Genomic DNA, 25,578 nt, shown 5'->3' with positions numbered 1-25,578 from the left:
CTCTGCGTCAGGAGAAGTGTTTTTGTTTAATTTAATGAAGCACATTTACCTACTGATTTCACAAGCACACTAACTAGATATATCTATGTTCTGTTGTGCTTTACAGTCTATTTAAGATAATTTCAGGAGTTCCGGATTCTACTAAACGCCACGCAGACCTTCCTCGCTCACGTAGAAAGCACCTAATTTGCTACAATTTTGTATGGCGCAAACACATGATGTCGCTCTCCTGCGCCTGCTCTGTGTTTGTGCAGGCGATGCTCGTAGCGTGTCTAGCTCTGCCATTAGAGCTGAGCGTCTCCGTTTGACTGGAGCTGCCCATTGTCATCGCTTTCGTGGGACACGGTGTAGTTTTCGGGGTGACAGATCCCTCCGTTGAAAGCGAAGAAAGAATGAAAACAGGAGACCCCTTTACTGGGCGGACAGCGCAGAAAAGCCACCTTAACAAAAGGTAACGTAAACTCATGGTTAGCTTTATTCGCTTGTTTGTCACTAGTTACAAATAACGGTACATTATTTTTGTGAGGCACCTCCGCTCTGCCACACTATCTCGCTGAACACGCTTGTCGAATTTCTTTGTCAAAAGTAACAGCTAGGATTAAATTACTTACGAGCGTTCAATTTATTGACCATCGACAGAATGGTAATATAACGTTAGACGGCTGGCCAACAGGGTTTACAGTCAGGACGTTATTTAGCTAGCAAGTTAGCCGAAGCGAAACCTTCTTGTTAGGGAGCTAACTTGCCTATTTAGCCGCAATTTCCCCCAAAATGTTAAGTAACGTCACAAACAAAAAAATATAATATTTCTGTTGTGAACTGTCCTTAGGCAATGTGGATGCAAGCGTGACCAGTAAATGCAATGTACAGCTGGAACAAACTTGCCTAAATTATAAGAAGAGCGGTAAAGCGCATTTAACTTACCTCATTTGTACTTTAAAAATAACGGTAGGTGAGGTAGCGCTGGCTGCCTAATATATTTTAAGGCGGCTATAGTCGTGTGTGGTCTCTGATTGAGACGGTAGCGCAACTTAAGTTACCCATGGATTTTTGGATTTCAAAGTTTCGGATTTCAAATCTAAACGGGCACGTTCATCGAGATCGCGCATAGAACGTTTCAAGCCACGTGCGCTATTGTGGCTTGAATTTTGCATTACTTTGACTGACTGCTTTTAATGCAACTTGCCTTGATGTTTGCTACAGTGTGCTACAAAATTGCTACAAAACTCATGTCAAATATCAGTTGAATAAAAAATGGAACGAAGAGCGAAGTTTTGTAGAATAACACAAAAAACAACACAATAACAGCCTGAATTATGTGTCAGTGTAGTTCATAAAAATAATCCTCAGCTGTGATCATGAGCTGATCTGATCTGAAATATGTCAATAAATTGGGTGGTAAGATTCAAGAATCAAGCTCAATGTTGTGGTAGTTTCCCCCTAATTCATGTGAAACGAATGAGCGAAGATGTGCTTGTACTTTTTATTGCCAATGTCTTCATGAAACCTGAAGTGGAAAAGATTGTGTACATTGCTGTGGTCGAGATCAGGTACTGAGGCAGGATGTAGTAGGATAGGCCTATATAAAGAACAGAGCATTTTGTTTTCAAATTCGTCATTGTTTTTCAGCATTGTTATTAAATGTTAATCTTATTTTAGGAGAGAAAACATAGTGATAGGTGGTGAGTTTTCTTCAGCAAAAAGAATTTTTTTTTTCAAGTTTTTAGTTTGACCTAGTTTACGAAATTGCTATTAAACAGGGAACTTTATTTTGTGGCTGTATGAATATAGCAAAGCAGCCACTCTAGGTAGTCATGCTTTTTAAGGTATGCAGTTAGTCCAATAGTCTTATAGACATTAGTTTAACTGTGCCCTGCAGACCACATCTGCATAATAACAAAATGATTCGCACTGACCATAAAATGGCCTCTTATACTGTACGTGCACAAAAGGCACTGATTAAAACTAACAGTAATGACTTGATGGTGAGTAGTTGCTTTTAACTGCTCTGTAATGTGGGTATGACAGATATGCATATTTAAGTAAACAGTAGAGAGGGCAAGCAGTGACATCACTTCAGCATTTATTGTTCCTCTGAAAAGCTATTTTTATATGGTTGTATGCCAGACAGAAAGATTTAGGGCCCAGATAGTGGACAGAGATGTCCCAGTTTTTAGGATGCAGGATTTAATCATGGCAAAGTCCGGTGGTGATTGAATCGGTTATTTCACTCTCAGTAATAGCTGCCCTTGATGGATGTTCTTTTGCAGTTGTGAAATGGCTGTCATTTCTCAGCCTAAATTAACCCTGCGTTATTATTTTGTACCCTGTGGCTTAGAGCTTTGGGTGTCTTTGAGTCTCAAGATAAACACCAGCGTGTATAAGCAGACACACATGGACTGTCTGGGTGCAAAACCTGATGCATCTGAATTTGGCATGATGCAAGGGCGGCCTGTAGTGTAGTGGTTAAGGTACATGACTGGGTGGTTCGATCCCCGGTGTAGCCACAATAAGATCCACACAGCCGTTGGGCCCTTGAGCAAGGCCCTTAACCCTGCATTGCTCCAGGGGAGGATTGTGTCCTGCTTAGTCTAATCAACTGTGCGTCGCTCTGGATAAGGGCATCTACCAAATGCCAATAATGTAATGTAATGTGTTCAGTGATCCTGTGATTAGCCGTTCATGGTGGATGTTTGAGGAGTTGCTTTCACTGAGAACTGGAGGAGCTGAGGTGGGCAGGGCAGTTGAGTATGTGACAGCTTTGGCCTGGCGTCTGGACGTCCTCAGTTTGCGTGGCGTAGAATCCGCCGCACAACGGCTTCCTATCGGCAAGGAAGCGGCACAGCATCAGTGCTGCCATGGAAGGAAATGGCGGTGGTTACTTCTTCCTGTCCTGTTTAAGCAAACGGTGAGGGCGAAGGTGTGTTCCGAAGGAAACTTCACAGGCTGTGAAAACCTGGGCTTGTGAGCATGTCTCTGTGTCTGTCACTAAAATGGCCTTCGTGTCTCTCCCGTGCCATTGGCTGCCGTGTTTTGTGTGCGACTAAACCGAGGTGTGAAAGTATCAGACAGGGCCTGCACTGGCGCTACAGGACTTGTATCTCCTGGGCTCTGTGGAGGCAGGAGGGCGTGTCTGTGCCCATGAAGGATAAAATGAGCATGCTCAGTCTTGGTGTCAGCGGATGCAGAAGACCATGATTAATCTGCCGATGTGAAATCTGCATTTCTTTTTCAGTCCCCTCCCTTTTCTCCCCCTTCACAGATGTTTATTACAGGGCCACTGACAGCTCTGTGTGTCACGCATCACCCCCCTATGCTAGGCTGGGTAGTTACCGTATTTGCATTACATTATATTACATTACAAATGCCACTTTCTTACTGTGTGATGCTGGAGTATGAATCAGTCGCCGTACTGGACTCATGGGGCTGTCTCTCCTTCTCTGTTACAATGTATCTGTCGACTCCATTATTGCCGAATATCGCTTTACCCACCAAGGATGTCCTGAGGGAACATGGGAGGACTGGGTGTCACTGGGCTCCAGATCGTTTGGGTTTAAGTGGAATCCTTAGTTTCCCATAATTCTTTCTGTGGGGTAGAGTTTGGTTGTTTTTGCAAGGGGTGTCACGGTGCGGGATTGTTTTTTTTGTGGAAGTGTATGTCAGGAACAGGGTGTGTGTGAGGACAAGGGCTGTTCCTCTGCAGCGGATAACAGATTGGCCGAGGTGTGACTGTCTCTGGGTCAGGTCAAGCGTGAGTCAGTGCACCACGTCTATCTTTCCTATCCCTTCTTTTCTGTTATTTGCTCCCTTCTTTCTCTCTCTCTTTTCTTGCTCTCTGTCTCCATTTTGTCCCTCCCTCTTTTTTCTCCATCTCTCTCGCTCTCTCTCTTCCTCTGTCTGTCTGTCTGTCTGTCTTTCTCTCACTGTAGGGGGTGCCTAGTTAATAGTGTTAGTGCCATTAAAGCGTGAGGTTATCTGTCCTGCGTATGTCAGGCAGCTGCAGCTCCTGTCCTCAGCCCGGTGACCCTCTCACTGGGTGCTCACGCCGCAGGGGAAGAGCTCTGTCTGTGCCTCTCTCGCTTTCATTCATGCCTTCTACAAAAGTGGTGAAAAAGTGATGGCTTGCACTTGCACTTGCACTTGCACTTGCACTTGCACTTGCACTTGCACTTGCACTTGCACTTGCACTTGCACCTATGCTTCAGAGATGTCATTCATTTTGAAATAACATTGTTAAACATACCGTACCATAACATTGTTAAACATACACTCACTGAGCACAAAACAATGAATATATACAAGTTTGTTCAGATCACTTTTGTCACTGGTAAGCTTTCTTTGAATGCGTTCTATCCTACACTCACCGAGCACTTTATTAGGAACATTTTTACTTTATCACACCTACTTATTCATGCGGTTATCTAATCAGCCAATCATGAGGCAGCAGTATAATGCATAAAATTAAAATTAAAAGCTGACAGGAAGGTGACAGTAATGCAAATAACCACACATTGCTATGCAGAAGAGTATCTCTAAACATGCAATGCGTCAAAACCAATGCTGCTACAGCAGCAGAAAACCAATCAGTCTAAAAAATAAGGTAATGAATACCTAATAAAATGCTGGCAGTGTATGTAGATTATTTGTGTATAAGTGTTTCTGATTCCTTGGGAAACTTGCAGGAAATTGCATGTCGGCTAACATTTTTGGGGGGGTTTGTAAGGCTGCATGTTAATTAGGAAAGGGCAGTGGTGTAGACGGTGTTTGTTCCGGAAGTAGTGTGTTCTTAGCATGAAACTAATTTTTATTTAGTCTGCTGACATGGTCGTAGCTGTCGGTACTAATTTTAAGAGCTCGCAGCAGCAGTCAGCTATTTTGGCTATTTTGGTCCGGTGGAGGCTGGAAGCTGCAGCCCACATCCTGCCTCTCTATAGCTGTGCCATTTCCCCTCAGACACCTGGGGTCTGAAGGGTCACCCTTTTAACGGAGGATTATTCAGCCGGAGCTTTTCCGCTCTCAATGAAAAATGACCACTGGTAGCAGTTCTACACCGCCGGTCACAGTTCTACACCACCGGTAGCAGTTCTACACCACAGGTAGGAGTTGTACACCAACAATAGCAGTTCTACACCGCCGGTCACAGTTCTACACCACCGGTAGCAGTTCTACACCACAGGTAGGAGTTGTACACCAACAATAGCAGTTCTACACCACCGGTCACAGTTCGACACCAACAATAGCAGTTCTACATCACCAATAGCAGTTCTACACCACTGGTAGCAGTTCTACACCACCAATAGCAGTTGTACACCACCAGTAGCAGTTCTACACCACCAATAGCAGTTCTACACCACTGGTAGCAGTTCTGCACCACCGGTTGAAATCATGTTTTGCATGGCCGCCTGTTACAGTTTCATGTTCCCTGGGCCCGAAGGCCTTGACATGGCTGGTGCCTGACAGAGCTCTACGCCATTAGCCCACTGTGACTAAGATTCTTCAGCAGGCGTCTCCTCAAATTGGCTTTGTTCCATCGGGCTAGGATGGGCTTGGGGCTGTGGTCCTCCTGGTCCTGGAGGGTTGCAGGGTGTGCTAGCTTTTGTTCTTGCTCAGCGCATAAATTATGAATTAAAGCAGTTAATTACTGGCAGTTTCTTGGGTGCTGATGGTGAAAACAAAAATCAGCACGCCCTGCGATTCTCCAGGACCAGGAGTGAGGACCACTGGCTTAGGGTAACCCATGGATTCTGTCTTTTGTGGTCCATTAGTTTCCTACGTTTTATCTGTTGGTTTTATGCAGATGACCTACAAGTTAACTGTTGGTTTCCTAAAGGCCACCAGTTAGTTTCCCAGAGGTTGGCAATTGGTTTCCTAAAAGTTGCCAGTTATTGAGACCTGATATCTGCCAGCTACTCCTTCATAGTGTGCAAACCAGCCCCTGCATTGTAGTGCTTTTTGGATTTCTGTGGTTTCCGTTCACTTGGAAGGCAATTTTGGACTACTATGTCAACTTTAAATGGATCACTTTTAGTGCTCAAACATACCAAAAACTAGAAGGTAGCCCTCCAGGACCAGTGTTTGATATTCCTGGTGTCTGGTGTTCTGTAAATCATTTGAGCTGTTTTCTCCCTTACTATCCATCTTTTGTTTATTAGCTAGGGCTCGTAAAACAATTTCCAGTGTTTTTGGAGACACAGACGACTTTGTCCCGGGACCTCTGCGGAATCTCTGGCGCATAGCCCCGCCCATGTTCCTCAGCACAACAGGGTGGGAGCTCTGGGTCCTTGTGACTGCATGTCAAGCATGAAGTCATCGGCCAGGGAGAGCATGGGGTTTCTGGGTAGGCCCGAGTGATCCTGGACCACAGAGCATGCGTACACACCGTCTTTAGCTGCGGATTCGGGAACGAGTGCTAGAAAAGCCTTCTTAAGCCTTATGCCCCATTTTGACGCTATTCAGACAGTGAACACAGAGTGATTATATTACATTGGTACAGTAGTCTCCGTCTCTCATTTTTTATTCTCTTAAAAGCTTACAGAGACTCTAATGGAACCAGGCTGGGTGTTCTTGTGTATTCTACCCAACATCTGCTGCAGCGGTACAGTAATAAACGACAGAAAGGGGGAGGGGCAAGATATACAGCCTAGAAGTTATATAAAACATTTCATGAGCTTCATAATAAGTGTTAGTTCATATATTTGAACCCTTTAGACACTCGTAGTAGTAGCAGATTATTTACCATTTTAAATGAAACATCTAGAAGAAATCCCTTTGCATTCTCCCCATACATTTTGTTTCAGGGTGGTCCTGGGTGTACAGTTAAAAGTTATTGCCAATCTGCTGTAGTGCTTTTAAATTGTTCTTTGCATCTAAAGGACTGCAGCTTTACAAACATGCGATACACCCATTTTTGTTGCGTAAGGCTAGCTTCAGTGTGAAAAGCAGCAGAAATAGGTGGTTAAACTCCGCAGCCCATGTCTATATAACAAAGTCATTTCCTGTTTCAAATTTGAATTTTGGTCGTTAGATTTTGAGAAACCGCCTTTGTCCCTTCACAAGAATCAATACTATCTGTTGTGTACAAACTAACTGAACATCCTAGCATAACACTGATGATATGATTCATCGTAGAAGGCTAGTAAGGCCCTGTTTTGTCTGTTTAAATGAGATTCCAGGCATTTTGCCTGCAGACCGTAATCTGGTCTTAGAAGTGGCCTTGTCACATTCCCATGGGCTGTTATGGCCTCTGATGATTACAGTGAAGACACACGCAGTCTACTGTCTGACGACGAGGACGCTAATATCGCCATTCTGTAGTTTCTTTTTTGATGAAAGCCCCGCTTGCTCACACTTCTCTGGTATTAGCACATAACTTATCTTGAGAAATATCGGCACACAAGGAGGGGATGTCCGTGCATGAATTCCATGGAACATACCGACCCGAGTGAGTTCTTCCAATATCTGCAGTTTCAACTTTTTCAATGTGTCCTCGTTCATTGTTTTGAAAGGTGTTTCACACCAGGGGAAAACACTATTAAAGGTAAATGTCTGCATTTAAAAGGTATGACCCTCACCACATTTTGCAGCTGTCACTGTGGCCTTTGGCAGTGGTCCTGCTCCCAGGTGTTTCACAAAGTTTCACCCAAATAGAACTATGTCACTCTTTCCATTCCCCCCGTTCACTGGCAGACGTACAACCCGATGGCAAGTTATTGCAACATGTCTCAAACATCTGACATAAGCTATGCCCTGAAATAGATTATGCAATGCATAATGGTTAAGAAACTAGGCTTGTAGCACAGGGGTAGCAAGTTCAATTCCCAGATCGGCGCAACAGAAGGACAGCTGGGTCCAGTCCCTCAGAGTGAAAAACGCCTGGAACCGCAGTTTGGCTCACCATGGCAAAAGTGCTTTGTCAGGTCTCAAGTGCCTCCAGTGTGATGTATCCAGTATGACAAGTAACATTAGCGAGTGTGCCTATTTATAGATTTTGGCAGAGGGGCCTGGGGTGCCTTTTCAGGGGCAGTGTCCGGAACTCTCGGGACCAAGAGAAAATCCCAAAAAGGTGGCCAGAAAGTGAAACGACCCCTTGTTATAGGTTTCGGGGGCCTATATTTGGAGCCCACAGAGGTGAACAGGGCATGGAAAAGGACGAAGAGATTTTACAGACATGGCACCATACAGGACTATTTATGTGTCCCTGTGTTCCAGATGCATTCCCAAAGGTCCTCACATTTTTGACCCTTCTATTTTTGACTTGACGGGCACAAATGGAACAGTGTAAAGAGGCGGTTCGTATTTCCCTGCACGTGTTCGGAGGTACGGTCATCGCCTGTTACCATATCCGCAAAGCCAGGGTCTGCGTTCAATCACTTGTTCTGAACCCCATTCTGAATCTTCCCCAATACTCTGCCCTACGTTCACGTGTACCATCTGCCTCTCTCTGTAGAGCTATTTGAAAGCCAGAACTCGCGATGATTCTGTCTTCATTGCGAGTTGAATGCCTTTAAGCCACAGAGAAGTCGGTCGCAGTGCGAGCAGCCGGTCGCTGTTGTTGCCGATGGCGGCACCTGCGGAGCGAAGGTTTGGTACGGCACGCTCTGCATTTCCGTCCACACCGGTTTCGCCCAGTCAGAGGCCGTGACTCAGCTGCTGTAGCCCCGCCCCGCAGGTTCAGCTAACGGTAAATAACATCGCATCGGGATTGAAACTGGACCTGGCTGTGAAGAGGTGTGGGTGGGGGGGTGCACACTCATTTGGCGCTGAATAAAAATCTGCTTTGTGCTGCATTGTAATTGGTCTGTTGCTCAGGCTGCCACAGGATGTGTCTTTTTGAAGAATGACAAAGCTCTTTTGTCTCCAGGGATCGGATGTTAGTCCTTCAAAGGCGACGCCTTGTTTGTTGTTCTGCTGTCATGTTGTTTTCTCCTCGTTCTCTTTTTGATTTTTGGAAATGTGATTCTTGTTATCCCACTACAAAGGCCTCTTGTGTGTGGCTAACTGGGAGTGTGATCGGCAGAAAGGTCCTTCAGTTCCTGGGTCCGTAATGGTGCCGTTAGCACATAGGGGCGGATTGCTCTGGGAATTTGCTCAAAAGTGCTCCAACGAGAGCATTAGACTGTTTTCGAAACAAAGCCCTTCTTCCAAAAGCAACATCACTTGAATCTATCACGTCTTCACTGGAAAACGTACAGCATCACGCTGTTGGCTGCTGTTGAGAGGGCTGTCTTTAGCTGTGTTACGCAGGGAGAGGAATATCCAGTGGGAAGTTTGCGCCGTGGCCTCTGAAGAACACTGTTTTGTTTTCTCAGCCCTTAGCCAGTTCCTTTAAGAAATGTCTGGAGCAGACTCAAAACCGTTGTACTCTGCTCTCCTCGCAGGAAGCCTTTTTGTACACCCTCAATGACTTAACTGTTCATTTATGCCACATGGTTGTTTGTTAGCCTGCCTTCCTTCCTGTGACACAGATTGCGACAGCACGTTTCTGACAGCATGTTACATGGGACTTTTTGTTTGTAGGTCTGCTGGTAACACTCAGAGCCAAGTCACCAGTTGCTACTTTAGTATTTTGTTGGCTTTGACAGTCTGGCCAGCCTTGCAGTTTTAAAATGACTTTGGTGATTGTGTTTTTTAATTTTGAGGTTTTCTTCTCAAAACGATGGTCTATTTCAAGATGGTATCCTTGCAATTGCTGTTATTTACAGTGCTTCTCAAGGACACAGCCCTTTCTGTGATGTAATCATTCAAATACAGTAAAAGAAAAAAAAAAGAAACTGGCGCAGTGATGGGTAACACGAGTCATATAACAATGCAAGTAATATTTAAGCATTGTGGCATGAATATATAAATAAGAACTATTCAGCGTATTCAATCAATCAATCAATTTTTATTTGTATAGCGCTTTTAAGAAAGGCCTTTGTCACAAAGCAGCTTTACAGAGAAACCGGTCCCCAAGAGTACGCCTAGGGCGACAGCGGCAAGGAAAAACTCCCTGGCTAACAGGAAGAAACCTTGAGCAGAACCTGACTCAGTAGGGGAACCCATCTGCCGCTGGTTGACACTGATTTGTTGAAAGAAGGGCTGCATGATCAGTCAGTAAGTTAATCCTGATCAGGATTTCGGCTTCTGCGATTAATGAAAAGTGATTGCCTGTGATATTGAAGCATTGTTTGAATGCCTGCTTCTCTGCATCAAAACAAGTGCTCCATTATGCTGAAGAGGGGATCGGATTCCTATATTATGTGTTCCTCTCCCTCTGCGCTGAGGGCTAGTCTGGTGGGTTCTGCAGCAGTAGTGGAAAAATTGGAGGAAACGTGACATCTGCGTTATATCGTGAGCAAAATATCAGTTATGTTGTAATAGCACTGTCCGCAACGTTTGCTTTCATCATTTCACTCTTTTAAGCGGAAAATTACTGTCCAAAAATCCAACCCCATTCATTTTTGTCATTCCCGAAAAATAAAATCTGTTCTAATTCCTAATTATTTGGGCTCCTCGAACACAGGTAGACTGTCTGACCAATCACAGGTCTTTGTTATTTAGCACACTGTGACCCAGAAGTGGTTGTAGGCCAGGTCACACTCTGTTGTTCAGAGTTGTGTGTAGACATGCACGTAAATGTGCACACACACACCACACACCACACACACGCACACCTTAAGCCATCAGAAAGTTCAGTATAATGAATGCATGAAGACAAGGGAGTTTTCTTTTGAATTAATTGCTCAAGTGCAATAAAGCAATAAAATATCTTGTTTACAAAATCAGTTAATTATTGTGATGTCAATATTGAGGCAAATAGTCATGTCAACCCTCTGACTGCCAGGCGGCTGCTCTTACCTCCTGAGCCAATGTCGCCCCAGCATGCTTGTGAATTATATTATGAAAGTTCTAAAAATACATTTTTAATCGATTAAATGTCGCCAGTTAACTGAACCATTAAATGACTGAAAATGCCCATCCTTGGCATTTTAAAGACCAACTGAAACAGAAGTTAGAGCAGCACTAGATTCCGCAATATGACGTATGTGATCATGATCAAGAGATCTTTCGGGGAAAATATCGAACGGCGGAAAGTCAATTTGTACACTTGTACAAGAAGACTTAAAATCTTGTAAAATCACGTTTAGCAGGAAGTCAATATGCAATTTTATATATATATATTTGTTGGAATATATAGCTACTTTAAGACATGTTTGTATGGTTGTGAAGAATGGATGAAAAAGTGAATTTTAATTTCAGCTTGTCTTTAAGGTGTTTATTAACCCGGATTGCTTCAGTTAATATCCAGCGATATATCAGGATTACATTTTACACTGGTGCGAAATGTAAACTGTGTAATTTGCTCTGCATAAGCCTCTCAATGCGAGCGTAATCCTGGATGATCAGACCATTGTAGGGACAGACCAATAGAGGTTCTGTGCCAGGGTGTGGAACAAACGCATCCTCTTGTGGGGCTTCCTGACCTATTTTCCCCCCTCAAAATGTTTTTTTATTCAGATTTTTCTCTACTCTACTCTGTACTCAGGAGATATGGAGTGATTTTTCAGGACTGAAGTAAGGCCCTTGACTCATCAGTGGCTCTGTAGAGACCTCACAGAGCAGGTTCCCCACGGTCTATTCCTGGGTCCCATGGTGGTGTCTTGGGTCTACTGTTTACCTCAGACAGTATGCTGCAACGGTGCCTCCATTTTATACTGATAACTACGCCATTTTAGCTATGCTGAATAGCACATGTTTTTTGTCTACGTTTTGCCCAGTTGAACTTTAGTATAGTATTTGCAGTTGGCAACATATGCTGCTCCTTTTTTTAATATATGAAGCATTGGCTTATCACTGTTGCTGGGCAAACAAGGCGATTTCATGGCTTTTTAGTGTTATAGATTTGTTCTGAATGACCCAGGATCAATCAGTTTATCTTTTAATCTTCTTAATCAAATGATAGTTTAACTGCTGTTAATTGTTCTTTGAGCTTTCCGCTTGCATCAGGACTTTGCTGCTAAGCTGTGCAAAGCAGGACGCAGTTCTGGTGTGTAGATACACGGCTGTGATGTATGGATGTGTGCGTTATTTGGCACTCTGGGAATAGGTTGAACGTGCTCCCCGGCACACGCTTGTTCCTGCACCTTTGCGCTTTTGTGCTGTGGTGGGTGAAGCTGAGCTCACTGCAGATGGTTTCCATATGGAGCCACAGGGCCTTGGACTGGGCCCGCTTTCAATGGGAGAGGGAAAAAAGAAAACTGGTGGGGGGAGGGAGAGAGGGCGAGGGAGAGAGAGAATGAGAATGAGGGAGAGCGCGAGAAGGAGAGGGAGTGAATGAGGGAGAGAGGGAAGAAGGAGAGGGGAGAGAGAGAATGAGGGAGAGGGAGAGAGCGAGAAGGAGAGGGAGTGAATGAGGGAGAGAGTGAGAATGAGGGAGAGGGAGAGAGCAAGAAGGAGAGGGAGAGCGAGAAGGAGAGGGAGTGAAAGAGAGAGCGAGAATGAGGGAGAGAGAGAGTGAGAAGGAGAGGGAGTGAATGAGAGAGAGCGAGAATGAGGGAGAGAGAGAGTGAGAAGGAGAGGGAGAGAGAGAATGAGGGAGTGGGAGAGAGCGAGAAGGAGAGGGAGAGCAACAAGGAGAGGGAGAGAGAGAATGAGGGAGTGGGAGAGAGCGAGAAGGAGAGGGAGGAGCGAGAAAGCGGGTGACAGTGAAAAAGAGATGGGCGGGGGTACAGCAAGTGAGAAGGAGAGAACGAGTGTGTCAGTGTGGCTGGGATAAAAGGGCCTGCAGTCTCGAGTGTCCAAGCTGTCGCCTGCCATCAATCAGGCCCCCTGCCTGCCCCTGCCTGCCGCGTGCTTCCTGCTGACCCTCGTTAACATCCCCCTCCTTAGGGGGGGCCTACGATCTGGAGCTGGTTTGGGGCCTCTTCCTGTCTGAGGTGGGCTGCCCGGGGCCACCGAGGAAAGCCCCGCCATGTTGGTGAGGCTTGGTCAAACCCCAGCCTTTGGCACCCGGCTCCCTAAACCAATCCAGAGCTTCAAACTTATTTTCTAACCAATTGCACATGTTGATGGGTGACATCCAACACCGCCCGGTCACCTGGCAGCGCAAGATAACCCTCCCCAACTGCACAGTCCTTCCTCAAAACTGAGCGGACATGCTCTTTCTGCAAACACTGACCAGGTCAGGCTCTGCAGATACACAAATCCGCAGGCAGCTATTCTTACCTTACAACCACATTCAGGCCTAGCTGTAGCTGTCCCCACTCAACAGGTGTTAGGGCCTTGGAACTGTGACCGTCCGAGCCCTAAATATGAGCCCGGTACATTCTGTGCCTTCTCCTTAACCGCCTGCCTGGCTCAGGGTTCAGAACAGAATTGTGAAAAAGAATATTTTTATTTTGGTATGTTCGTGCATCGCGTGACTCCTGCTGGCTGCAGTATTCCAGAGAGATATCACAAACTGCTATTTCAGAGGTCAGGAGCCGTGCAGGAATCTTGACGGCTAAACCTCCCCCCAGATACTGCCAGTCTGACGTCGACCGTGGTTGGGAAGGAGGGCGGGGAAGGTGAGAATATCTGCCAGGCCTGTGGCTTCTCACCTTCAGCTGGCTCCTACAGGCTGCTGTCCTGCGGAACAGACCCGGGTCAAATACTTACACCCCTCTCAAATACTCTCTCCATTTAGGTCAGCGAGGTTTTTATTTTATTGCAGATTATTGGCAGTTCCAAAAGAAACATCTCTCTTCAACAGTGCTCCAGACAAAATTCTTCTGCCGTGAGGTTGTACATTTTGGTTTGTAACATGTTCTGTGGAAAATTCTCTCGAGTCTGCAGGAATGTTTTTACATTTTACTGGCAAATGCGGCGTTGACCTACATCTGCAGCCGATTATTTGAATATTCAACTGTGAAATCCGGAATAATCGATTATGTTGATCAGCAAGTTAGTAGGCCCAAGTGTTAACTTAGTCCTCATTATTAAAGTCTATTTAAACAATCTATGATCTTATTGTAACATTTTTGAAATTTACATTGTGTTCAATATTAATGTATAAAATAAAGAAAATGTATATAATGGATGATTAACATTGACTTTATTCCTACTTTGATAAGTAGCATTTCTATAAATTGACTGTTTATTAATTTGAATTTATTAGAGCTGTATGTACAGGTTGCCGCTCTCAAATCACTTTAATGGGCGATGGACTCAAAAAGAGGGGCAGTGTGTTGTGTTGTGTTTAGGCCCAAGTTGTGTTGTGCAAGGTTTTTGTTCCCCAGTGGTTTGTGTTTGAAGAGTTTATAAGAGGTAAAATGAATCATGACCTTACGAATGATAACTTGTTTAGAACAAAAACCTGTGCAGAATTGCATCAATGTTATTGTGATTCTTGGGACATTTTGGAGGTTTCCCAGAATATGAATACACGCCATAGCAAGTGACATCAGCCAGCAGCTTTCTGTGAAAGTGACAGAAATGTATTTGCCCAGTGGGTTGCCTAATTGCACAGTGTACTCAGGCCTGGGAAACCGGGTGAGTGTCAATGTTGAGACCTGCTGCTGTTAATGGTAGAGTAGGCCATGTTGTTCTTTACATCTTCATTTGTAGGTCAGTGCTTGTTTAAGTAGGTGTCAGTTCAAATAGGTATGTGGGTTAATGGCGGTTTCTATTTCTGGGTGTTCCAAGAGGGTACCCCTTTGTAGGTAAAGGCCACTCCTAGATTTCTGGTATCTAGGGACTGTATGAGAATTTGAGGGTACGTTTATTGTAAGTGTACAGGATTTTTTTTTCTGAAAAACATTTAAGCCTAGTTTATACTGAAAGCATTTAAATAAGTTTGGGAAGGTACATTCATTTTGGCAATGCCGTATCCCTGCAAAATCAGCTTGAATAAAAATGAAAGTAAACTCACACAGAGGTCTGCTCCACTGTTTATCTGTTTGCCACAGCCAGTGTCTCTGGGGGGGTAATATGCCATCCCCCCCCCCCCCCAAACAAAACTACATAGGTGTGATTTCCCTGAAAATAATTGAGGCCCTATTTTTTTGTCTGCCCGGTACCCGTTTTTCCTCTTTCATCTCTGCCGTCGTCAGTGTCAGTAAATGAAGGGCATATTGGTTTCTGTGTTGGAGGGGGTGCGTGGTCTGTCCTCTGTGTTCATACTCGAAAACCTCACCACCAGCAGGAACTGGAGGACCACACACCGGACGTGATGTCACTTAGCTTTAGCGGAATGCATCGCCCATGCAGGCTTAGCGGTGACCTAACTCAGTCTTTCTGTCTCTCTGTCTCTGCCCCCTCTCTCTCTGTGTCTCTCTCTGCCCCCCCTCTGTTTCTCTCTCCCCTCTCTGTCTCTCTCTCTCTCCCCTCTCTGTCTGTCTCTCTCTCTCCCCTCTCTATCTCTCTCTCTCTACCCCCCTCTCTGTCTCTCTTCTTTTAACAATCTAATTTCTGGATGAATGACTTTGTCTCAGAGATGAGCTGTATTGGAAATGTGTAGCCGTGGGGTGATACTGTGGTGTGTTTCACCCTCCCTCCCCCGGGCATGATTCATTTTTTCTCGTTTTAGCAGAGTCTGTTACTCACTTACACATCATTATCCCCGCATAAAATACAGAGGATGTTTCCATTTCAGACCTCTGGTCTAGCCACTCTGAGAACAGGTCAGTAAAGGGAGGTGCCGTCAGCGGCGTGACTCAGTGAACACCGAACACAATTCTCACATGACCTCTCGTAACCAGTGAAGTAATCCCAGACTGTTTTTCATCATCTAAGATGCTGACTCTGTCCTCCCCAGAATGGCCAAGGATGTGACCCCTGCCATGCAACCTTTCAGCCGCCTTTGACTCGCCGGTGAATAAATCTCCGGATTGTCTGAAATGCTTCTGTGTTTTTCCCTGAGTGCGCACAATCTCATAAACAGCCTTACGGGCAGGCGGAGGGAAGCCGACCGCAGTACCACGCAGGCGGGTTCCAGTAAAAGCACTTAATTGCCCCCGTCGCCTGGAACCCAAAACCAGTGTTGGGACGTAGGCTGCTTTTCCAAATAATCAGCAGCCAGTCCACTTACCCTGAATCCACTTACCCTGAAAAACCACGGCCTGTAGCGTAGTGGTTAAGGTACATGACTGGGGCACGCAAGGTCGGTGGTTCGATCCCTGGTGTCGCCACAGTAAGATCCCCACAGCCGTTGGGTCCTTGAGTAGGGCCCTTAACCCTCAAATCTCTCAGGGAGAATTGTCTCCTGCTTAGTGTAATCAACTGTACATCACTCTGGATAAGAGCGTCTGCCAAATGCCATACATTTTATGTAATGTAATGAAGATACAGTTAGACTGGCTAAGGCTAAGTAACCTCTGTTTTGGATAGTTACATCTTTATTTAAAAAAACGTAAAGCAGAAGCATTTCTGGACATAGTTTTGTCTTTTTGTCTTGACTTCAAAGCTGCAGTCTGCTGAATATCGATTCGCCTTCGTTACTGCATGTGCTTTTTTTCCCTCCTCACCGCGAATGGGGGAATTAATATAAGCCAGAGGAATGCTTCTCTCAGCTCTGACCTCTGCAATGTGAAAAAATAGAGCGCTCCTGCAAACTGCACAGAACACTCCCATTTAATTCCCCACCCTCCTGCCTGCTCACCAGCGGACCTGGCTCCGAGATTTGTAAAATAAACCCCACGGCCCTCCAAGAAACAGGCGGGGAGAGTAAAAATGGAATTGAACAGGAAAGCGAAACAGTTGTTTGCACAGAAGTTCCATTTGTTGGCTGGGAGAGAGAGAGGGAGAGAAAGGGCTCCAGTTGTCTTGGAAAGCTCCAGGGGTCACGTTCCCGCGGAGCGTCTGTGGGGCCGGTGGGACAGTAGGCCTTTGTGCGGGCCCAACACCTGACGCTGTCGGCTGAATGGCGGGGCTGTCTGTCGCAGGGCCGGCGTCTGGAGAGCGTCAGCGACAGCGCCCTCGCCCTGTCACGCTGTCACAGCCCCGCTCTCGTGCTCCAGGGCAGCTGGGACGCTCGAGAGACGGCTCGGCGTGCGGTCAGAACGGACCCTGAAACAAAGACCAGGCAGCCATAGTGTTCACCTCCAGGGTGTCTGGGAGGGTTCATTCAAATTTGTGAGACTTGTCGTCTGCTGTCTGATTGGTTTTCAATTTGTAGCCAAATTCATGTTTTGTTTTTTTTTAAGGCCGGATCCATGTTTCTTTTTTTTGGGTTTGGCTTGAATCATCTCCTCCAACTGGAACCCCACTTACTTCAGATGAATTGTGACCTTAAGTAACCGACCATTGGTTTGTTAGTGGTGCGAATCCCTGGAATTTGAGCAAAATAAGTGTTGGGTTGGTCAGGTTTACGTTATTTTGAGGATATAAATTTGTCTCCATTAAAGTTTAATGTGAATGTGAATATTAAGACAATGTAGGACTCGCACAGATGGTCTAACATGCATGAAAACCTTTCACGTTGAGGTCACCCCAAATACACCAAAAGGCGGAAGTATCCGACAGATGAAGGAAACGTGTGTAGTCTTTTAACAGGCACTACTGGAACAGGATTAATTTGATATTTGCTTGTGTATCTGACTCCAAAGAAATTTGTTTCACCACTTTTCTGTTCTAACAGTTGAACAAAAGGAACTGCAAATGTCTGCCAACAGTGTGGCTCTAAACGGTGGCTATTCATCTGTGCAGACGTGGCTATGCCTCTGGCTGGATAGCTTACCATGATACTATTATGTATCTTGTGATGTCACTACTGTGTAGATGAGTGACTATCCTATGTTATGTAAGTCTGTTAGGACTCTAAACTGCTTGGTGTGGAGTGGTGCGAGTCAAGGATGCAGGTTCAAATGAGTGCAATTTATATAAGAGAATATTCAATGTAAAATACAGTGCGGAATGTGGAAATGGTTAACACAGTCTGTTTCCTTTTGGGGGTCTGCAGAGAGGCACACTTATGTAAAATGTCCGACAACAAAAAAAACTGTCCGCAGCCCACTCCTGTGACCCTACCTGGCTTTTAATGTGTGAGGAAGTGCAGGTCCAAAAATAAGTAAACAAAGTGACCCTGCGGCTCAGATGAAATCCCCTGTAAGTTCCTCTAGTGGAAATAAGGAAGTCTGCTAACATTGAGACTGATGAAGAAATTGATGAACGATTGTAATGATTGAATTAATGATCAAAGGATGGGAAAGAAGTGATGAAGAAAGGGCTATGTTGCTGATGACAGCGGGTTGGGGAGGGGTGCAGCAGGGCCAGGCAGCGGAAGAATCTCTCTGCCCCTCTGTTCCCAGGGGGCTAGGGTTTCTGTTCCACACTCCACAGAGGGGGGGGGCAGGTTCTCTGCAAAACAAACATGCGTCACAACAACAGCCGCACCCCTGCCTGCCAAACACCCGTTTCTCTCCTTGTCGTAGCATGTCACAGCTGAATGACTTCAGCGGCAGAGTGTAACCAGAGCTGGCTGATGGGTGGCAGCCCTGCTCACAGGTGCAGTCTAGCAGCTCAGAGCTGGTCCTGACTGGGCTAGCGGACTGTATGTGAGTGGTACGAGCTCCAGGGCAGGAGAGCAGAGTGTGTGAGTGTTAGGAGCTCAGACAGGGCAGGGCAGGAGAGCAGAGTGTGTGAGTGTTAGGAGCTCAGACAGGGCAGGGCAGGGCAGGGGGAGCAGAGTGTGAGCACAACAGGCGGTTATCTGATGCCATTTCACCACTGAAAGACCAGTGCTTTTCCACTGCGTTCCCAGGAAGCAGACCTGGGTCACACATCGTCACATGCAGGGCTGGAGGCAGGCCAGATTCTGACTAATACCTCAACTTTGCAAATATAATAATAATAAGCAGACAATATATATTTATTAAAGAAATAGTACATCACACCTGTGTATTTTTGTTGCCTATGATCAAAATAGATGTTGGACTTCTTCTGAGGTGATGAGAGAATGATACATCATTGACACATCAGAGCCCAGCGCCGCTTTTAAAAGTCAGAACAGGAAGTGAAGTGAAGATCTATATCTAAAGTGCAGTCTGTAAGTATTTGGACAGTGACACATTTTTTGTTGTTATGCTCTGTACTCCAGTAAATAAACAGTTGAAATAAAACACTATGTTGTTAAAGTAAAGACTTTAATTTGAAGGTCCATATTGAATTTGACATCAATGTTGCACGAACCATAGAGGAATTACAGCCCTTTTTATACTATATGAAATTGAAGTCATCGTATTGCATGTTTTTTGCGTTCAATGACTGCCTGAAGTCTATGGCGCATAGACATCACCAGATGCTGGGTATGATCCCTGGTGATGCTCTTCCAGGCCTGTATTGCAGCCCTCTTCAGCTCCTGCTTGTTTTGGGACCATTTGCCTTTAGTCTGGTCTTCAGCAAGTGAAGTACATGATCAATTAGATTGAGGTCAGGTGATTGACTTGGCCAGTCAAGAACATTCTACTTTGATGCATTTGCTTGGATCTCAGCAGACAAGTTTCTGTATACTATATGGCATTCATCCCACTGCTGCAGTCAGCAGTGACATCATCAATGAACACAAGTGAGCCTGCACTTGTGGCAGCCATAGAGTATATGCCCAACCTATAACACCCCAACCATCATGTTTCTCATGTTTCTTCATCTCATCTATGAATAACACTTTGTTCCAGAACTCTACGGGTTTAATGTTTGCAAACCGTAACCTGGCCATTCTATTCTAGGCTTGCCAGGGGTTTGCATTTTGTGGTGAACCCTCTGAGGTTATGCTGACGTTCTCTTGATGGTTGACGTTGACACCTCCACACCTACATCCTGGAGAGTGTTTCTGATCTGTTGAACAGTTGAACATAGCCCTTTTTTTGCCCATGTCTCTTGGTGATTTATTCAGGTTTTTCAGCCTAATGACGGCCTGCTAGAATGACATTGACACTTCTTTGCTCCTCATGTTGAGAGACAACAACAGACTCCAAATGGCACTCCTAGAATCAACTCCAGACCTTTTCCTAACTCTTTTATCCATGAACTAATGCTAAAACAACACAACTGTCAAAGAAACATTTGAACAGCCAAAGAAACATTTGAACAGCCAATTGTCCAATTACTTTTGGTCCCCTAAAATTGGGGCCTGTGTCACAGCAGCTACAGAAAAGTTACACTAAAAAAAGGTTCTCTGAGATTCTTGTATTGCTAGTTAGTGCAATACAGCTAATTGTGTTCTGAATGTATGGTAAATGACACTACTTTATATTGCATTATGTTAGGATACTGTTTGTAAAAAGTTATTTTTATCAATGCGTTTTTGCCTATTATCCATTTGTTGGATACTTGCCGAGCATTTGAAGTCATATCCGTGGACTAAATCAGCAGAAACCATGTGGTCGCAGGATCAGTTCCCAAACCACTTCATCTCAATGTCCGTCTGTCTCAGTTATGCTGCTCTGCCCTCTTACTGCTTTTCGCATATTACTTACTGCAGTTTTTGTGTCCTTTTGCCCTTTATTAGTACCATTTAATCACATTTTCACTCATTGCGCTCGCCTGCTAGAAAAGTGCTGAGCAGATAATGATCGTGTATTCTGTGTGGGTCAGCACACAACTTCCGTGCGATGCAGTTCCTGATGTTGACACTTCTGAGTGCCCAGAGAGCAACCTCAGGCCGGGTGGATCTGAGCTGCTCCCGTGACCCACCCCTTGTCAGGAAGCTGAAGCTGTCTCCCCTGCCTGAGCCTCCCTTTTCACTCTCCTTAAATGTCCACTAATGTCAACTCCTGTCTCTTTTTCCCTTTCTTGCAGATTTTGACATGAAGAAAGACTTTGATACGATAATAGCAGAGGAACGCGCTGAGATCATCTCAAAATATGATAAGGTGAGCAGTGCCGTACCCAGCTGAGGTTTACATTACATTACATTAATGGCATTTGGCAGACGCTCTTATCCAGAGCGATGTACAGTTGATTAGACTAAGCAGGAGACAATCCTCCCCTGGAGCAATGCAGGGTTAAGGCCCAACGGCTGAGCGGATCTTATTGTGGCTACACCTGGATTAGAACCACCAACCTTGTGTGTCCCAGTCATTTACCTTAACCACTACGCTACAGGCCGCCCACAAGGTCATCTCAAAATATGATCAGGTGAGCAGTGCCGTACCCAGCTGAAATGGGTTGGGGGAGGTCTGTGTCCTTGTAAATTGAAGGAATGGCCACAATATAAGAATTTCTATTACATCAAAAAACTCTTTCCCAGAATCCCCCTATTTTTCTACCTGTAAGTATTGGGCCCTTTGACTTCTCCTGTCTGTATTCATGCAGGATCAGCCCAGGGAAGAGCATGGTGGTTCTTTATTGACCGTAGACTATGCTGATGACTGTTAGCAGGTGTCCTCACCTGTTCTGTTCTGTGCTCTGTTCTGTGTTACTTTGTCCATGCAGGAGGAGTGCGACCTTTTTCGATCGCGTGACTAAAAAGCGCGATCATCGCTCAAAGAGGGCGGCGAAAGGGAAGCCCCTCGTGTGTACATGCGTGTCTGCCTGCATGTTCGTGGAGTTGTGGCATGTGTGCAACACATACGAGGAGAGACGTCCCTGTGCCCTGGGGGTCCCACCTCTCGTATACTGGTCGTACCTTACAGCAGGGGTTCCCAAACTTGGTCTGGGGCGACTTCATGGGCTCCTCGGGAAAATTGAAAAACGCTTACCTATTCTGCTTAATATTTCCACATTCACTTGACATTTTAAACTTTCAGGGTAATATAAAATCCTGTCTGGTTTACACATCATTTGTAATATTGTGACCAGCAGAGCTGGTCATGTAATTATTAGGTAGTTATGCTGTACTAAATGGTTGTCTTTTGCACATCCATCAGAATTGAGAGTTGCGTTGTGAAGAGTGAGTGTTGGAGATGCAGGTAATCTGTTTTACTGAGGTGGGGAGTGGGGTGTTTTAGGGGGATTTGAGGTGAAAGGGTTTTGGGAACCCCGGGTTTATGGTTTGTAGACGGATCAGGACTCATCGTGTGCTGTGGGCATGCTAAAGCATGGGCGTGCTCTACCAGAAGGGTTGAAGAGTCGTCACTTCAGACACACTCGTTCCTGCACTGAAATTATAGCACGAAAACTGCAGCAGGCGCTTGTGGACATTCGCATCGCTCTCGGCTTGCAATAAGAAGTGAACGAATGACGCTCACTCATTTTTTCATTTTTAGAAACGAATATTGTGTGGAACATACGTGCTGACACGTGTGCATTAGCAGCATGAGCTGCCTCTCGCATGGTGAGGCGCGTATGGAGTTTGGCCCTTGGAGTGAAAAAGGCACAGATTGTACGGTTCACGGGAGTGGGACGGGGCGGTGCCTCTGCATGCTGGCTTCTTCCTCTCGGGGGGAGGGGCGGAAAGGGACGGATTGTTCCGTTGCGGTCCGATACTGACAGCAGTGACGTGCGGAGCCGTGCCCGAGGGTGTCGCCCTCTACACCAGTCCGGCGTCCTCGGGAGCCAATCCGCTCAGCCGATCGTCTGTGTCAGCAGCTGGCACTGAACTGAGACAAGCGCTCAGTCACAAGAGGAGACCGAGCACAGCTTGAGAATGGAGGGCAGCAGTTAGGATGGAGGAGGGTAATTTTAGGCCCTTGTGGTTGGGGAGGGATGGGGGAGTGAGAGTGGCGGGGGGGGGGGTTGATGTGGGAAGCAATGTCAGACCAGCACTGCAAAAATGGTGATCAGTGTCATATCGCTGCTTGTGGAAGGTTACCCCTCACAAATAAACTGGCCAATTAAATTGCCCTGCAGGTAGCCAGGTCAACCCCTGACAACCAGCTGTGGCTAGCAGGCCTGACTTTTCATTAATTACGGGTTAGTCTTTCATGTTTAGCAATCTTTTGAAGACCCTCACATTTTTTGATTATTCACTCCAGGGTTCAGTACATACTTAAGTCCTCAAAGTCATTTGTTTCTGCTTTGTGCATATTGAGCGCCCCCTGTGTGTCACCTGAGACGTAGGGGAAGCACCCTCCCTGCTTCCTCCTTCTCATCTCTGTTTCATAACCCGTAATTAACTCTTCCTCCTGTCCTCTCCTGGCTTCCCAAATCAGGCTATTTTTAACGGTATTGGTCGGATCCACTCAGCGCCTCTGACTGCGGCCCCTTCTTGCCGTTTGTAGTGAGGAATCGTGGTCAGCTTCACTTGTGCAGCGGGGGACACTGAAGTTATATGTGTCGCAAATAGTCCTACGGGTAGCACCTATTTCTCTACCCCGATTGAAGACAGACAGACAGACACAGACAGACAGACAGACAACTGGAAGTTCCTGCTGCAGGTCTATCAGCTGTGAGATCTGTCCCCTCCACCGCCCCCGGTGACATTTCAGACCGGGGCTTTGAATCTCCTTCCTGCTTCATAATTGAAATCGTCTGCACGTGTGACATTTGTGGTGGGGGTGGCCCGTGATTTCCTCACAGATGCTTGCCCTGTGAATGCAGGGGGGCGTCTGTTGATTGAGTGGTTACTATACAACCCTACACTCTGCTGTAGTTCCATATGCACAAAGGCTGGAATGGTCAGGTTTTGTGTTAACAGGGCTCTTATGTCTGCTGGTATCCTCCCCATGGTCTGAGGACTGGAGTTGGTGGGGGGGGAGTATTCGGGTGAAAACACAGCACTGACCCAAAGCCAGCACAGTATGTTGACTACACAGTCATACACAGTCAAGCCAAAGATGGGTCAACCAAAGTATACAGCATTTAAATGAAGTGGATTTAAACAGAACAATGTATTCATCCTCAGTACCATGCTGAATGTTTCGGTGTGGTTAATGAGAGCCATACATTTGGCTAGACACTAATGCTAAGGCTAGAGTCTAATTATCCTGCATTTAAAAAATGTCATATTATCTTGAAGGGGAATTTTTGCTGCGGATATGTTATTTGATTAATTGCAAATAAACTAAAGATCCTCTCCTCTTCGCAAGAATCATAGTTGCTGTTTGTGTATTGTATTTTCTGAGGGAATGGTGATGTAAAGTTATGTGTGAATTATAGGCAGGGCACTACTGACTGATGGAGCACGGCTCTTAACCCGAAGTGCCTTAGTAAATATCCAGATTTATGAATGGATGCATGTTTAACGTTACACGTTTGTCGTTTGGGGTCACGTAATGCATTGGCAGTGCAGATCGGCCTAGCGGGCATTGCAGGACATCTGTTCTTACGGAGAGTTTATAAAATGGCTGCAGACTGCAGTCGGCTCCCTCAGCCCCTGCAGCAGCGCGTCTGTGACTGGGGCCTCGGCCCACGGCTTTGAAAGTCACCAATTTCACATCAAAACAAGAGAACTTTAAACCACTACACTCCTACGAGGTCGCATCAATGTGAAACAAATGTCCAGGAATGGCACTATGGGAATGAGAATGTACTCTGCGGATTGTGAGCACTTCTCCCGGGAATGCCAGCAAGTTTCTGGGTGTTTTTATTTATTTATTTATCAGCTAGCTATTGCAGTATTCTTGAAAATGAGCGCTGTTTCACTGGTTTCAGGGCCGGGATGAGGGCATTGAAATCGACCCCTGGGAAGATCCGGACTACACGATCTACAGGTTTACGGATCGCTTCGGCTTCCTGCAGTAAGTCACGCCGCCCGCGCCCTGTTCCCTGGGCGGGATTCGTCCGCAGAGCCGCAACGGATCCTGGAATCATGGCCTGTGATTGGCTCAGTCATTTCTATCTGATGAGTTGCCTTTAATTTCATTAGTCTTTCCTGACCTTTAAAAAAGGAAAAGGGTTGATTTTGGCTTTGAGTACAGCGTTGCTGAGCCTATCTTAAGGTCTGTTTAGATAAGAGAAGATCACCAGCCTGTAAGACGTTCATGTTTCCAAAGGAAATACTGTCGAGTGAACGACTGAATTGTTATGGGGTAAAAATCACTTACTGTAAATTGTCCATCATTTTGGTGTGCACCCCATTATGTATTCTTAGTAACATTATAATCTTAAAAAGATCTTATCCTGTCTACGCTCAAGGGTTGGGACAGGACTTTATTTTCATTTTAAACGTCTTGAAAACCAGACGGTCGGTTCTCGAGGGACCTCAGGAATCTCTCGCCTTACCGTCTGAGAGCGGCACTTACCGTTGCAGCGGTAAGCCGCGCCAGGGAAGTGCCAGCTCAGACAGCGGTCAGATACTCACGGGGCTGTTCACGGGAGTGTGATGTATTTAACACAGCCCCTCTCCCTTTACCAGCACGGCTCTGCCGCTGTTTGTCTGAACCTGCTTTGACACATGCCTTCACGCTGTTTGCGATTGATTAGGAAGTATTGGCTACATAGAGAGGCTGGTGCTGTAACTAACTGCCTGTTTTGTTGCTCTTTGCAGTGAAGAGGAACTGCCGAGTCCCAGCGCACTTGAGGAGAAGGTATGTGCAGAAGATATTTACAGGACGTGTGCATATCGCACACTCGAACTTTCCTCACTGCGAAATGGTTCCATTTTGGCTGACACTAGTACAACTGCCGTGGGTCAGTGGAGTTGCAATTCCACACGCAACAAATACACAAGACTGCAGAGAGACGGTCTGAGTGTGAAATTTCCACAATACACTATCTTCTGGTGGCAAAATGTTGTTCATGGAT

At 45.7% G+C, this 25,578-nt stretch overlaps 1 protein-coding gene across 3 annotated transcripts in view; it reads left to right on the top strand.

Annotated features, from left to right (window-relative positions):
- Positions 1 to 218: 218 nt before the first annotated feature.
- LOC133111681 (USP6 N-terminal-like protein) overlaps positions 219 to 25,578 on the top strand; it is a 38,863-nt gene continuing 13,503 nt past the window's right edge. The window contains exons 1-5 of one of the 3 annotated variants that reach the window (XM_061222213.1): positions 219 to 451; positions 20,752 to 20,825; positions 21,388 to 21,466; positions 24,487 to 24,572; positions 25,322 to 25,361. In XM_061222213.1, the coding sequence (XP_061078197.1) occupies positions 20,818 to 20,825; positions 21,388 to 21,466; positions 24,487 to 24,572; positions 25,322 to 25,361 (213 nt within the window). In that variant the 5' untranslated portion in view covers positions 219 to 451; positions 20,752 to 20,817. Of the gene's footprint in view, positions 452 to 18,880; positions 19,001 to 20,751; positions 20,826 to 21,387; positions 21,467 to 24,486; positions 24,573 to 25,321; positions 25,362 to 25,578 lie in introns of all 3 variants that reach the window. The other 2 variants (XM_061222215.1, XM_061222214.1) reach the window with 2 other exon arrangements.

Source organism: Conger conger, chromosome 15, assembly GCF_963514075.1.
Source record: "Conger conger chromosome 15, fConCon1.1, whole genome shotgun sequence".
NCBI lineage: Eukaryota > Metazoa > Chordata > Actinopteri > Anguilliformes > Congridae > Conger > Conger conger.
The sequence above is the reverse complement of the archived record's forward strand: the minus strand, read 5'-3'. Positions and strand labels throughout refer to the sequence as shown.